This window comes from Atractosteus spatula, chromosome 2 (genome assembly GCF_055471065.1).
Source record: "Atractosteus spatula isolate fAtrSpa1 chromosome 2, fAtrSpa1.hap1, whole genome shotgun sequence".
NCBI classification, from domain to species: Eukaryota; Metazoa; Chordata; class Actinopteri; order Semionotiformes; family Lepisosteidae; genus Atractosteus; species Atractosteus spatula.
In genome coordinates, this window is record NC_142707.1 from 31017681 (window position 1) to 31030600 (window position 12920).

At 38.9% G+C, this 12920-nt stretch overlaps 1 protein-coding gene across 1 annotated transcript; it reads left to right on the plus strand.

Moving 5' to 3' along the window:
• The first annotated feature begins 793 nt into the window (after positions 1-793).
• aldh8a1 (aldehyde dehydrogenase 8 family, member A1) lies at positions 794-11505 on the plus strand. Its single transcript, XM_088909639.1, has 7 exons — positions 794-1099; positions 4134-4281; positions 5199-5354; positions 6165-6314; positions 6988-7244; positions 8244-8405; positions 10062-11505. The coding sequence occupies exons 1-7, from the start codon at positions 953-955 to the stop codon at positions 10512-10514; spliced, it is 1473 nt and encodes a 490-aa protein (XP_088765765.1). The 5' UTR covers positions 794-952; the 3' UTR covers positions 10515-11505.
• The last annotated feature ends 1415 nt before the right edge of the window (positions 11506-12920 follow it).

The window sequence follows — 12920 nt, forward strand, 5'->3', positions numbered from 1 at the left end:
CTTCTGTGGTCATCAAGAGATCCTGGGTTGAGCTCTAGTTCTCCATTTTATTTTTTTAATCTGTAATAATCTAAAACTGAAATTTTATAATGTGATTTAGCAACATTCTTGCAGAAAACTCGACTCTTTGTGTTAAAATGCGAAAGGATTAACCTAATGTTTTTTTTTCTCACAAGCTCCAGGAAAATTCTGGGGGCTTTTTTACTGTCTGTCCTCACGGCATTATAATATTGGTGTGTTAACATGAATTTCTAGGTCATTTAGCTGGATTCCTTGCTGTGGTACTCTCTATTTGATTTAGTGCTATCTGTCTTATTTGCAGGTAGGTGACTGCGAAGACTTTCCTTGATACAGTGCTACAGCCTAGTCACATAGTATAACTCAGACACTCACTAGGGACAACACTTTAATTTCTACTTGGGTCTATTTTATTGCTTAATAAAGTGTTTGAATTATAAGTACCGTGCAGCATAACAGTGTATGGAAAAATTCCACTACAGGCCCATGATCAGTCTCTACATCATGGAGACTGACAATGACATACATTAATATTAAAGATATATATATACACAAGTGACATCAATATATGCAAATATGTAAGGGATTAAATTCAAAAGAGTTTGGGTTGTTATTAAGTATACAGTGTATAATCTTTACCGAATAGTAGAAGGTCAAGAGGGATAGCTGTCAGCGGCAGGAGAATATCCCTCCCCCTTTCCGTCGCGATTGGTCTCTTGATTTTGACAGGTTTTCCTTTCGCGGAATGTGATTGGTTACCGGAATCGCTCTTCGCTCGAGTGAGAGGTGCGGATTACAGAACAGGGGCGGCATTAAAACCAGTTGAATAAATGATTGCTAGCAGACAGTGTGTGTGACAGTGAAGCCGTAGCCTGTACTGGACATTGCTGTGATTTTTAGGTGTAGTATAAACTAATAAAGACCAATAGCAATCATGCCTAAGATGGCAGATCAAAGGACACACTTAGTGCTGGAGAATTACATAGGAGGTAAATTCGTGCCGTGCTCCAGACATGTAGATTCCTATGATCCATCTACTGGAGAGGTGTACTGCAAAGTGCCCGACAGCGACAAGGAGGAGGTGAGATGTTTTATCCATGTAGAAATGTATTATATTTTGCTTAAACGCAGTTATCTTAAGGGGTTTGCGAAGGAATCTTTCTTCAACAACTGGGGTTATGTGGGTAGTAAATAAAATTATAGGGCCCTCTGCTACAGTAGCTCATTTTCTCTAACAAGAATAACACATGCACACTGCTGTAACTACATTCTTGTCGAGTGGCCCTGTGCCATCGCAGGGGTTTAATGAGTCATGTATATATATATTTAAAAAATAGAATATACACTCCAGTCCACACATTTTTACTATGTGTAAGGTAAAAATATGAATAGGGTTTATTAGTGTTTTTGAAATGAAAACATCTCATGGATTTAATTAAATGCTGTCGTAGTTGTTCACAAATGTATATTCAGGACTGTTTTAACTAATTTTAAACTGTTCCATTGTGTGCCATAAAGTCTCAGCCCTTACAAAGAAAAACTCAGATATGTCCCATTAACTAGCAGATTTTGAAGTAATTAAAAGTAAAAATAAAACACTTGTCTTTGCTGATGTGCAGTTGTAATATGATGCCCTAGAAAAACCCATATAAAAAGGGCTTTGGATCACACACACTTGGTGGCACACTTTTATTTTTATTTTATACTTTACTTAGGTTAATTTTAACTAAAGCTTTACAGTTTCTGTAGCCTTTACTATATATCATATAACACAAGCAAACCAGTATTTCTAATTGTCTTTCTGGAAAATGTGGATTATTGCTGAGTCAGAATGAACCTTTGCACTTCAAAGTCTATGTAAATGTCTACTTAACTGCTAATGATTAATTTATACCATATTTTAGGCTACTAGAGGGCTGTGTCTGATAGCGATTGCCAGGTTTAAGCTGCAGTTTTAGCTTTTACAATCTGTGTACTGTGTAAAAATGGGGTCAAAATGTATAATTTGGAAGTCTTTGTAATTTATTTACACAATAGCATTATGCCATGAGAAATAGCTGAAAATAAATTAATAGTTATACTGTGCAAAAAATAGGTGGTGAAATTATCAGAAATATGAACCCAACACTGGGCTCAAAACCTCTGTGACAGTGGTTTCATTAAAAAAAATGCTTGAAGTTGTATGACATATTCATTATCACTATTTTTCTGAAAATGATCATGAATATATGTACAGTATATAAATGTTTTTAGGTACACCAGGACATTTGCAGAATACTGCTGTTTTTGGACCAAATATCCTGCAGGTTTCTTACAGAAATTGTTCATCATTTTATGTGAAATAGGTCACACAGCATCATTCCAATGAGATTCCTGACAGAATCCTCCAGGACATTTGCAGAGATTTACAGAATCCCACAGGGTCATCAGCAAACATAAAACAGAAAAGACTTACATTTCTTTTCTCAGAAAGTTCTCAGTAATTGTTTTTTTAGAGTTTAATTAAGTAGTTTTTGTTTCCACATTTATATGGGGCCACTTCAACTAAATCTGTCACTGCCTGTGTGATGTGCAAGCTTTTTCTTCGTTCACCACATTGACAAAGTAATGTAGAATGTTTTGTACTTGACTAGGCAACTCAGGGTTTTTCAGATTCATAGTAAAATTTTGTCACTATTAGTCGCTCTTTTTCCTGGATGTATCGCAAAAATAAGCAATGCAAAAGTTATGGAAATGCCTCAAGTACACATGTAATAATGGAAAAAGCTTCCACACGCAGTTTTAGATTCATTGTGAGACCATTTTTAACAGTTTCAAACTGGGGCATATCTTGACGTATCACTGTAACATGCATTGTGTTGCTCAAGACAGCAGCAGAGCAGAGCAGCTTAGCCAGTAAATGAGATTCCTTAGAGAGCATGTTGAGCCCTGTGGTCCACCTGTAGCCTGCTCGAACCCGGGCCATGTCATTAGCAGCCTGCACCTGGGCCTCCCTGGGTGGTGAGTCACTTGGCTGACTGACTGCTGGCAGGTGGTCGTCATTCTCTTGACTTTCAATGCAGCGGCAGCCCCTGGCACCAGCTGGGCGCCTGCGAGCTTGCTGTGATGTGGTGGTCCTGCGGTTGGCCCTCACCCTCTTGCAGCCTGTCGGAGGAGGAGGAATGGCTCTGACAGGTGGGCGTGGCCGAGGAGCATGTTTGCACATCCTCATCCTCATCATGCAGAACAAGGGTTGATGCCATAAAGCTGAGTCTCAGGCCACACAGAGCCTTGATTCCACACAGGGTGGGTATCAGAAAATAATGTCAGCTCCAGTTCTTGAAATCACAGCGCTTTTCCTTTTGATAGTATACCTGTAAACAGGAAATAATTGGGCTTAGACAGTGACAGTTTTTAAATCATCAGCGCATCACAATCTTATAGTTAACTATGAATCAATGTATGATTCTATTTAAAATGAGAAAAAAAATACAGCTCTTAATCATATTATAACCAACTATGTGATACAATTATTTTTCTCACTATTATATATCAGCTTTTCTTGCCTCACTAGTGTATTGGTAGTGTATTGCTTGAAATTAAATATAATGATCATATTAAATAATATTCATAAACAAATCAGTTTGGTTTTGGATATTTGGTAATAATGAAGTTTGGTTCCTTGGTGAAAAAATTCCAAACATCCTGTGGCATGTTTTATTTTTAGGTTGCAGTTTGATTTGATGTTTTTGATCTTTGTGGCAGCTTCTGGTAGAAAAAGATCATGGTGATAAAACATACTTGTTCATAGTGCATGAGGGTGTGTCTTTTAACCTTGTAATATTTCAAGTACTGTCAAGCAGGTAAGCGTAGGTGGTTAAACATATTCCCAGAATCTCAGTTGCAATGGTTTTCATTCTCCATTCTTAAATAATTACTTAATGTTGCCCATCAATGGTTTAAAATGGATTGATTGATGGATTACTATATTGTCCCAGCTCTATGAAATGAGGTCTTCAACCAAGAACCGTCTTCCGACTGTTTAGGGTTGCAGAATTTCATGTAAATCATTGAGGTCTTCTGTTTCGTGTAGACGACTCTGAAAATGGGTCAGTTATTCTGGTTTTGTCCATCAGGTTGAGGAAGCAGTGAAAGCAGCCAAAGAAGCTTTTCCTGCATGGTCCTCAAAAAGCCCCTTGGAGAGGTCCCAGATACTGAACAAGCTGGCTGACCTCATTGATGCTCACCTGGAAGAGTTTGCACAGGCTGAGTCTAAAGACCAAGGTGAGAGAGACTCTGGGAGGAGCCAGTGTGACTTACTGTTTCTGTTGAGGTATTGTGTCTTATGGAGGTTGTCCTTTCATGAGTGCCTTGTCTCAATATGTTTCATGCTTCTCATCTTCTCCTTCCTTTTATTTTTACCAGGTGTGACCTCTCTGTCCACCTTTTCACAGTCAGCATCTCTTCTGTTTTCAGGAAAGAAACACCGTGTTTTGCACCTTAAATGTCATCTGGTCATTGAGGAAACTAACTTTGAATATTATACTGTAGCTCACACACTACCTTTTCCATTTGGCTCTGTTTTTTTACGGCAAGACAATGGTTAAAAGAAACAACAGAGGAAAAAGCTGTTGTTGTGTTGTAATGAAGAACATTTTTTATTCATAGTTTGACTCCACAACTGAAACAGAACAGTATGTTTTCTCTGTGTTCATGTAGGTTTCTGCCTACAGTCCAAAGACATACTGGTACATTAATTGGCTTCTAGAAGAAGTGGCCCTGGTGTGTGTGTTTGTGTCCATGTACCCTGTGATGTATGGGTGTCCTGTCCAGGGTGTATTCTGCCTTGCTCCTGTTGCTTGCCAGCATAGACTCTGGCTCCCCCGTGACCCCATATTGGATAAAGCAGTTAGAAAATGGATGGATAGAACAATAAATACAAAAACAATCTGTGAAGAACTCATCCAGCATGTTATGCACTAATTATGCAATAAAATGATTTTTGAAAAGTTGAACAAGTACACAAAAACTGGAGTATTAAATCACATCAATGATTCATCAATTCAGATCATTGAAGTTTATTGCATTTGATCATTGCAAGGGCATTCAGCCACCTTTGCTTGAAAATATCTGATTTCCTTTGTGAACACATTCATTTACCAAATGTTAGAAAGTGATGTATTCTTTTCTCTTAATTGCAGGGAAAACGATCACTTTTGCCCGAACTGTGGACATTCCCAGATCTGCTTACAACTTCCGTTTTTTTGCATCCTCCGTCCTCCACCACACTACAGAATGCAGTCAGATGGACCACATGGGCTGTATGCTGTATACTGTTCGCAGCCCAGTGGGAGTAGGTGAGACAGCACTGCAGTTCCTTTCCCAATTATTATTCTCTGTTCAACCTGCAGATGGTCTGCTAAATGCAGATATAACTTATGAAATTCATAAGGTTGTATGTGCTTGGCTTTTTATTTACATTTTAAAGCCTAATTATTATATACTGTAGTACAGTTAACATTGTAAGTTTTCTCTGAGTGGCAAATTATGATTTCTTGAGATTCTTGAGATAGGAGCTTTCATACCCTGGTCAAAAGAGAAAAACGCTGTTTGATAAGGAGAATGTGATCACAATAGCTTTTTGTATTTCACAAGTGATAATGTTAAACAAAATGTCAATATTGTAGACAGTTAAACACTGAATCTGGTGGACATATATCATATCCAGAAGACAATCTTCAATTCCTGTTATATAATGCCAGATATTTCTGTAGTGCTATCTTTAAATACATAAGTTGTAATGAAAGAATAATAAAGACCAGACAAAGATCTTGAATGCTGTTTTTTTTTAAAATAAACAATGATGAAGTAGAATTTTGTGCGTTGTCAGATGAGGTTAGTTTTATCTATTAGGACCAGGTGAGGACTAGGTAAATATATCTAAATATGTTCAACCATAAATTCTTAAGGGGCTGTACTTTTCACCACACTTTAAATCATCATGCTCTTGTTTTTTCACTACAGACTAATTTAATGCCAGCTGTACAGAGTTATTTTCTTTCCAGTGACCTTCAGCAGTGAACTACCTATGTGGTGAAAGATAAACAGATTTCTGCCATTGCGTAACTTAGCAATGTTAACCCTGCAGTGTTAACCCTTGTCTGCAGCTGGTCTGATCAGCCCGTGGAACTTGCCCCTGTATTTACTGACCTGGAAGATCGCTCCAGCTATTGCAATAGGGAACACTGTGGTGGCTAAGCCCAGTGAGATGACCTCTGTCACTGCCTGGATGATGTGCAAGCTTCTGGATGAAGCAGGTGACTTTTGCCTTCGTGCACTTCCTATTATTTTATTTATTTCTTTTATACAGCATGGTATTTCCAAGAGTAATTTGAGTATAGACAACAACAATTCCCCAGGGATTTGAACTTTAACCTGTTAGTAGTGAGTCCCAGGCAGTAACCACTGCTCTGCCTTCCTGTTTTCATTAGCACACAACAACACCCAGGCCTCCTCACACCAGTCGGCCCAATATTTTATACAGAACGACTGAAGATGGACACTGTTGTGGTCATTTTCTACATTCTGACCCAATGTTATTACTATCCACAGACCCATCGCTTATTTCTCAGTGCATTTTTCTAATGAATTCGCTGTCAACAAATGAATCATAACATGAATTTCATAGAAAACATCTCAAAGGGTACAAAAAATAAACAAACAACATTGTAGGGTCAATATAGTTACGCCAATTTTTAAATATTACTCTAGCCTCACCTCAAAAAAGGAATATGAATAACTAATATGCTAAGTATGGTATTTGTCTATAAGAGCATTTTGAAAAGGGAGGGTTTTATCTTTCATAATAACTGAAGAACTGTTGAATTGATCCATTTTGATATCATTCTGAATGGTGTTGTTTCGTAATTGGACTCAGAGGTGGCGGGTGGATTAATGACCGCTCTCGGGCCTGCCTGTTTCCCCCCCAAGGCGTGCCCCCCGGAGTGGTGAACATCGTGTTTGGGACGGGGCCGCGGGCGGGCGACGCTCTCGTGTCCCACCCCGAGGTGCCTCTCATCTCCTTCACCGGGAGCACCGCCACTGCCCAGCGCATCACCGAGCGCAGTGCCCCCCACTGCAAGAAGCTCTCCATGGAGCTGGGGGGAAAGAATCCCGCCATCGTCTTCCGGGACGCCGACCTGGACGAGTGCGTCCCCGCCACAGTGCGCTCCAGCTTCTGGAACCAGGTCAGCTGCTGCTGGGGCCGAGCTGTGGCCGACACCTTCCGGCGCTCCGCTCCAGAGACCCGAGTCGTCCAGTAACAGTGGCAGCAGCATTCAATTACTGTCTTGTCACTGCAAAGGCTCTCAAATTCCTGTAAGAAACCTACAGGAACAATATTGTAATAAAGTACAGATCCACTGTTCCCTTACAACCAAGGCTGTTCTACCACTGTTGCTACTCACATGTTATAAGTCAATTTAGAGAAAAGATCAGAGCCACACTTAAATCTGACACATCTTAGAAAACAAGCAGATGACAGACGAGAGCTTTATTAACTCGTGTACTAGTTTATTTTTTTCATGAGTCTGCTTAACTGTACTTTGCAGTTGCTTTTTTGGTTTTGGAGATTTTTTATTTCACTTTTTAAGCTTTAGGTACCAGCTAAATAAGTATCATTTAAAATCTTAAGTAAATGCAGTTGAATTTGACCTTGAAGGTAGTTAAAAATCCGCAGATTCTGAAATTCTGAAAAATACGTACAGTAGAATATCTGAGGAAAATGTATTAATCAAACTGCTAAACAATAAGGTTCATTTTATAACTTTTTGCAATAAATCTGAAGGCTGTAAAGATGTATATATTTATATAATCTAGGACAAATAAAAATAAGGGAACTGCATGTTTAAAGATAAATTAACAATACTAGCATTAATTTAAAAAGAAAATTCCTGACTTCATGTCTATACAACAGCACATACTGTAGAAGAAGCATAACCAATTTAAAACTCACTATTTGCTACAGTATCTTGTTTATAAAGAATCATTCAGACTTGTTCATTTGGTGAATAAGAACTGTTTCCTGTACTCTTTGGAAATTTGCTATTTATTCCGCCTGACGGAAGGGTTACGACAACAAATGCAAGATAGCTATAGACAGTGAAAACAATTATATTGCAGACAGTCCGTTTGGATGTTATCTACTATTGTAATTTAATTAAAAGACTGCCTTTTCATTTTTGTAGGGGGAGATCTGCTTGTGCACCAGCAGGATTTTTGTGGAAAGGAGTATCTATTCTGAGTTTTTACAGAGGTTTGTAGAAGCTGCCCAGAAGTACAAAACTGGAGTTCCCACAGATACTACTGTCCACAATGGAGCACTTATCAGCAAAGAGCATTTAGAAAAGGTAGTGTTTTATGAAGTTCTTTCATGATAACTGGAGACCTGTTGACTTAAGTTTACATGGAGCACAAACATTTTATGGTACATACATTTTATAGTAGTGTATGGAAATGTTTTTATAGAAATGATCGAATGAGGTGCACACCAAATATTTAATTACATACCTAATACATTTTTTGCTTCACCATTGTAGAAACCTGGCAGTCAGACTCCTGAACATGTATCTATAGTTTCTGATTATGTACTTATGGACATGTAGCTGTGGATTACATTTGCTATATAGGAAGTATACATATAAGTATATATATACTTTTTAGGAAATGTTCAGAATGTTTTTCGTATAGGGCTATTCTTTTCTTATAGGATTTTGGACATTATAAATTAAATATTTTCAATGTGTTTTTTTAAATACACAATACTTTAAGAATGTAATTAAAAGCTAATTTTAAGTGACAAACCTATGCCATAAATCTTCTACTGTAAATATAATCATTAACACAACAAGGCTCTTTGAAGTAACACAATCTGGTTGGGTAAAATTGTGCAACCTTAGAATTTTTTGTTTACTTCAACTTAACAAGTAATAATATATAATGAACAAATCTTTTAGATTTGTAACGATGAGACTCTTGAGTGACTTAACTGTTAAGAGCACTCACTCTGATTCCAGTCATTGCTGATTCAGAGATGACATTGCTCTATCATCAGCGCCTTCCTATTGGAGCTCCTCTTATAGGCACCATCAGGGTTGTATGGGCTTGTGTTGATCAGTTCACAAGCCTGGCACCTGATAGACACTTGGGAGCTTTCAGTGACATGTGTGAGAGAGATGCTGCCTCCAATCAGTGCTGACTCTCCTGTAAGGCACTATGGAGCTCAGAATGAGTCCAATAGCAAGTAGAATGACAGTGATTATGCTGGTGGACAATAGTCACAGCACGTGTTACCCCCACGTTGTTACAGGTTTTGCAGCACATACTGTAAACAATTTGGCCAGCAATTTCTGATCTGAAATTGAGAGTTTCTAAAAAGAAAAACAAAAGGTGAAATTTTAAAAGGAATTTGACAATAAAGTTAACATTAATCGTTCGCCAATTGTAATTGAATTGGGTTATTTTTATTCCAAATTTAGAAGAAAAGAACATTTTTGTTATACCTAACTGATTTGAAACAGATTTGAGCAGCTATGAACACAGCTATGCAGTCCGCAACCGCACACGGGGGAGAATGTGGAATCCTGGCGGAATCCTCTGACCTGCCCACAGTCGAGCCACTCGTCTTTTAATGCCTCACGGGCGACACAGCATCAGGCAGGAGGTGCAACGCCAATTGGATGAGAGGCTCATGCCTCACTGACATCACTGCATATCTGCAAGAGCCCTTGAGGCTACTGAGGTCACTGTCCTGGCCAACTAATCCCACCCTACCCTCTGTGGCTCTCAGCCAGTTGTGTGCCACTGCTTGGGGAAACCCAGTCATAGTTGGCTAGTAACATGACCTAGTTCAAGCCCATGAACATGGAGCTCGACCTGCACTCCAATGAGCAACTTTACCAGGCTGAGCCACTAAAGAGGTCTGTTCTTTAATTTTTAAGGGATGTTTGACTTATAAGCAGTACTATCACTTTCTTGTTAAACCACACCACTGTATGTGTTACCAGGTAAAGGGTTACGTGAAGCTGGCGCTGGCAGAGGGAGGCAAAGTGCTGTGTGGGGAAGGAATCAGCTCTCTGGACCTCCCTGAACGGAACAAGAGTGGATACTTCATGCTGCCTACCGTTATCACTGACATCTCAGATGAATCGCCCTGCATGCAGGAGGAGATCTTCGGTCCTGTAACGTGCATCGTGCCATTTGACAGTGAGGAAGAAGTCATCAGAAGGGCCAATAATGTGAAGTATGGTTTGTCCGCTGTTGTATGGTCTAGAGATGTGGGTCGAGTCCACCGCGTGGCCAAACAGCTGCAGGCTGGATTGGTGTGGACCAACTGCTGGCTCATCCGCGACCTCAACCTTCCCTTTGGTGGTATGAAGTACTCTGGGATTGGCCGGGAAGGAGCCAAAGATTCTTATGATTTCTTCACTGAGGTTAAAACCATTGCAGTTAAACACTGAGATACATGGAAGTGGCCTCTAAACTCTTCTCACAGATCACGGCCTTAAAATGTCTTCTGGTAGGCATCTCAATAACTGCTTTCACCACATGTTGCTACTGTAGGTTATGCCTAGAGGACCTCAAAGTACAAGTTAATAGAACATAAATAAACAAGCCTTTGGGTACGTGATAGTTGTTGTTCCCCTGTGGGTCAAGTGAATCGATATAGAAAAATTTGTAATGTGAAGGGCAGAATAAAATTATGTTATCCGTTTAATTGGTCTGCCCAAGAATAAATACTGACTCAGACAGATTTACATTGTCACAACAAACCACTGGCTGTGGGGTATTTTTATTGCTGTACTTCTGTTTCAACCCAGCACCAGACAGGGATGACCCTGGTGTTTAAATGTAATTGAATCAGTAAGAAATCAGAGGTAATAATAAGTGAGTGAGACCCAATTTATTTAATTGCTACATCTTAGAGAGAAAATAATGCTGTCCCAGAATGCTTTGGGTCTATATCGTCTTACTTATTCTGTAAACATTGCTTGGTAAAATGCTGGAATAATGAAAGTCTAACTTTTCAACAAAAAGAGATTTCTTTGAATATATTTTTGTTATTGTTTAGTTATAAGCTGTACCAATTAAAGAATGGAAGTGTGTGTTATGATCTATTCAGTAGTTTGGTCAAATTCTAATAATGATGAAACTAACCAACAGATATGAAGGGAAGGCATGCTCAATACTTGGGCACCTAGCCGAGGAAATGAGAGGGCTGGTTGGAAATCAGTGCTGTCACATCTCCCGTCACTTAGGAGGACTGAACCAGGGAGAAAATGCCACAACGTTGCAGCTGGAATGGAAGGAGAGGAGCTAGAAAAGATACAGCAGTGCTGTCTGTGGCCAGTGAGCGTTTACATGTATGTACAGCATAGGGGAGTGATGTCATGTGACAATACAATTTAACCTCGGCCTAAGCTTCTGTTAAATAAACATCATTTATGATCAGTTTTATGTCTTATTTAAGTACAATTTCAAACACCAAGCCTGCTCTAGCCTGGAGATGGATTTAAAATGGCACACAGATTTCTGACAGGCATACACTCTGTAGATCAATGCATAAAGCCAGTCACAGAATTTTGTTGTATAGGGCATAGAAACTAATGTAATTTTTTGAAACTATTGCTGTTTTTCTCAATAGCAAAACTGTCCAACGCCAGCAGCAGTACAAGCAGTGCTGTTCTGCTACCTTGTGAAGCCTTTAAATCACTTACACTTTAAATCACTGGACGTCTTTGTCCATGAAAAGTGAGGTCATACTGTATGTGTAGTACTGGCATCTTTGCTGAGTAAACAAGGAAGCGAACTGGAACAATGAGGATCTAAGATGCAAAATGTTTTCACAGGGAAGGAGAGGAATTTCAAGATTGCCAATACATCTTAAAGTCATTAAAACCTAAAGCAGAAAAGTCATGCTTAAAATAAAAGTGGAATCAGGATTATACTCTTGTTTGATATAAAACAGCATTTTCTCTCTAAGCCTAGAATAAAGAAAGTAATTATCAAATAAATGTTACATTTTTTCTCAAGAAATACAAAAAAAGTTGATTCATCTTTTGAATTAGTGGACTAGATATTTTTTAATGACCTTTAATCACTAAATGTGTTCACAAAAATGAAAACTTTAAAAAACAGTACATTAGAGTCAACAAGTTTTACAAAAAGAGAGAATACATTTTACATTCACTCATACATTACCTTCGAAATTTACAAATTAATTTTCACATTCCCATCCTTAATCGCACACAAAACAACTACAACCCCAAATGCTTTAAAAAATGCACAATTTGTAAGTCAATTTATAAAAAGAAAATTCAGCTCAGAACCATCTATTTTCTAACTGCTTCTTCCAGTTCAGGGTTGCAGGGAAGCCAGAGCCTATCCCAGCATGCAACAGCCGCATGGCAGGGTACACCCTGGACAGGGTACCAGTCCATCACAGAAAAGACCTACAGACACAAACACCTAGGGCCTGTCTACCCAGAAACCAATTAACCTGCAGTAACAGTATGTTTTTGGACTGCGGGGGAAAAACTATGCACCTCTAGGACACCCACAAGAACACATGAGAGCATACAAGCTCCACACCAGCTCTGGAACTGAACCCAGAGCTGCAGCACTGCAAGGCAGCAATGCCACTGTCTGTCCACTTAAACACTATAAAAATTACTACACAATCACTAGTAAGACTTCGTTTTTTCCTATTCATACCACTCTTAAAGATTGCCAGCTTGGTCAGACCCAACAGGACATTTACAATTCTTCTCTCTTTCCTTTTTATTCTTACAGTACTTTTACCTAAACGATAAATAAAGTTACATTAAGCAAAATGCTCAACCAAGAGAAAAGATCACTCACAACAG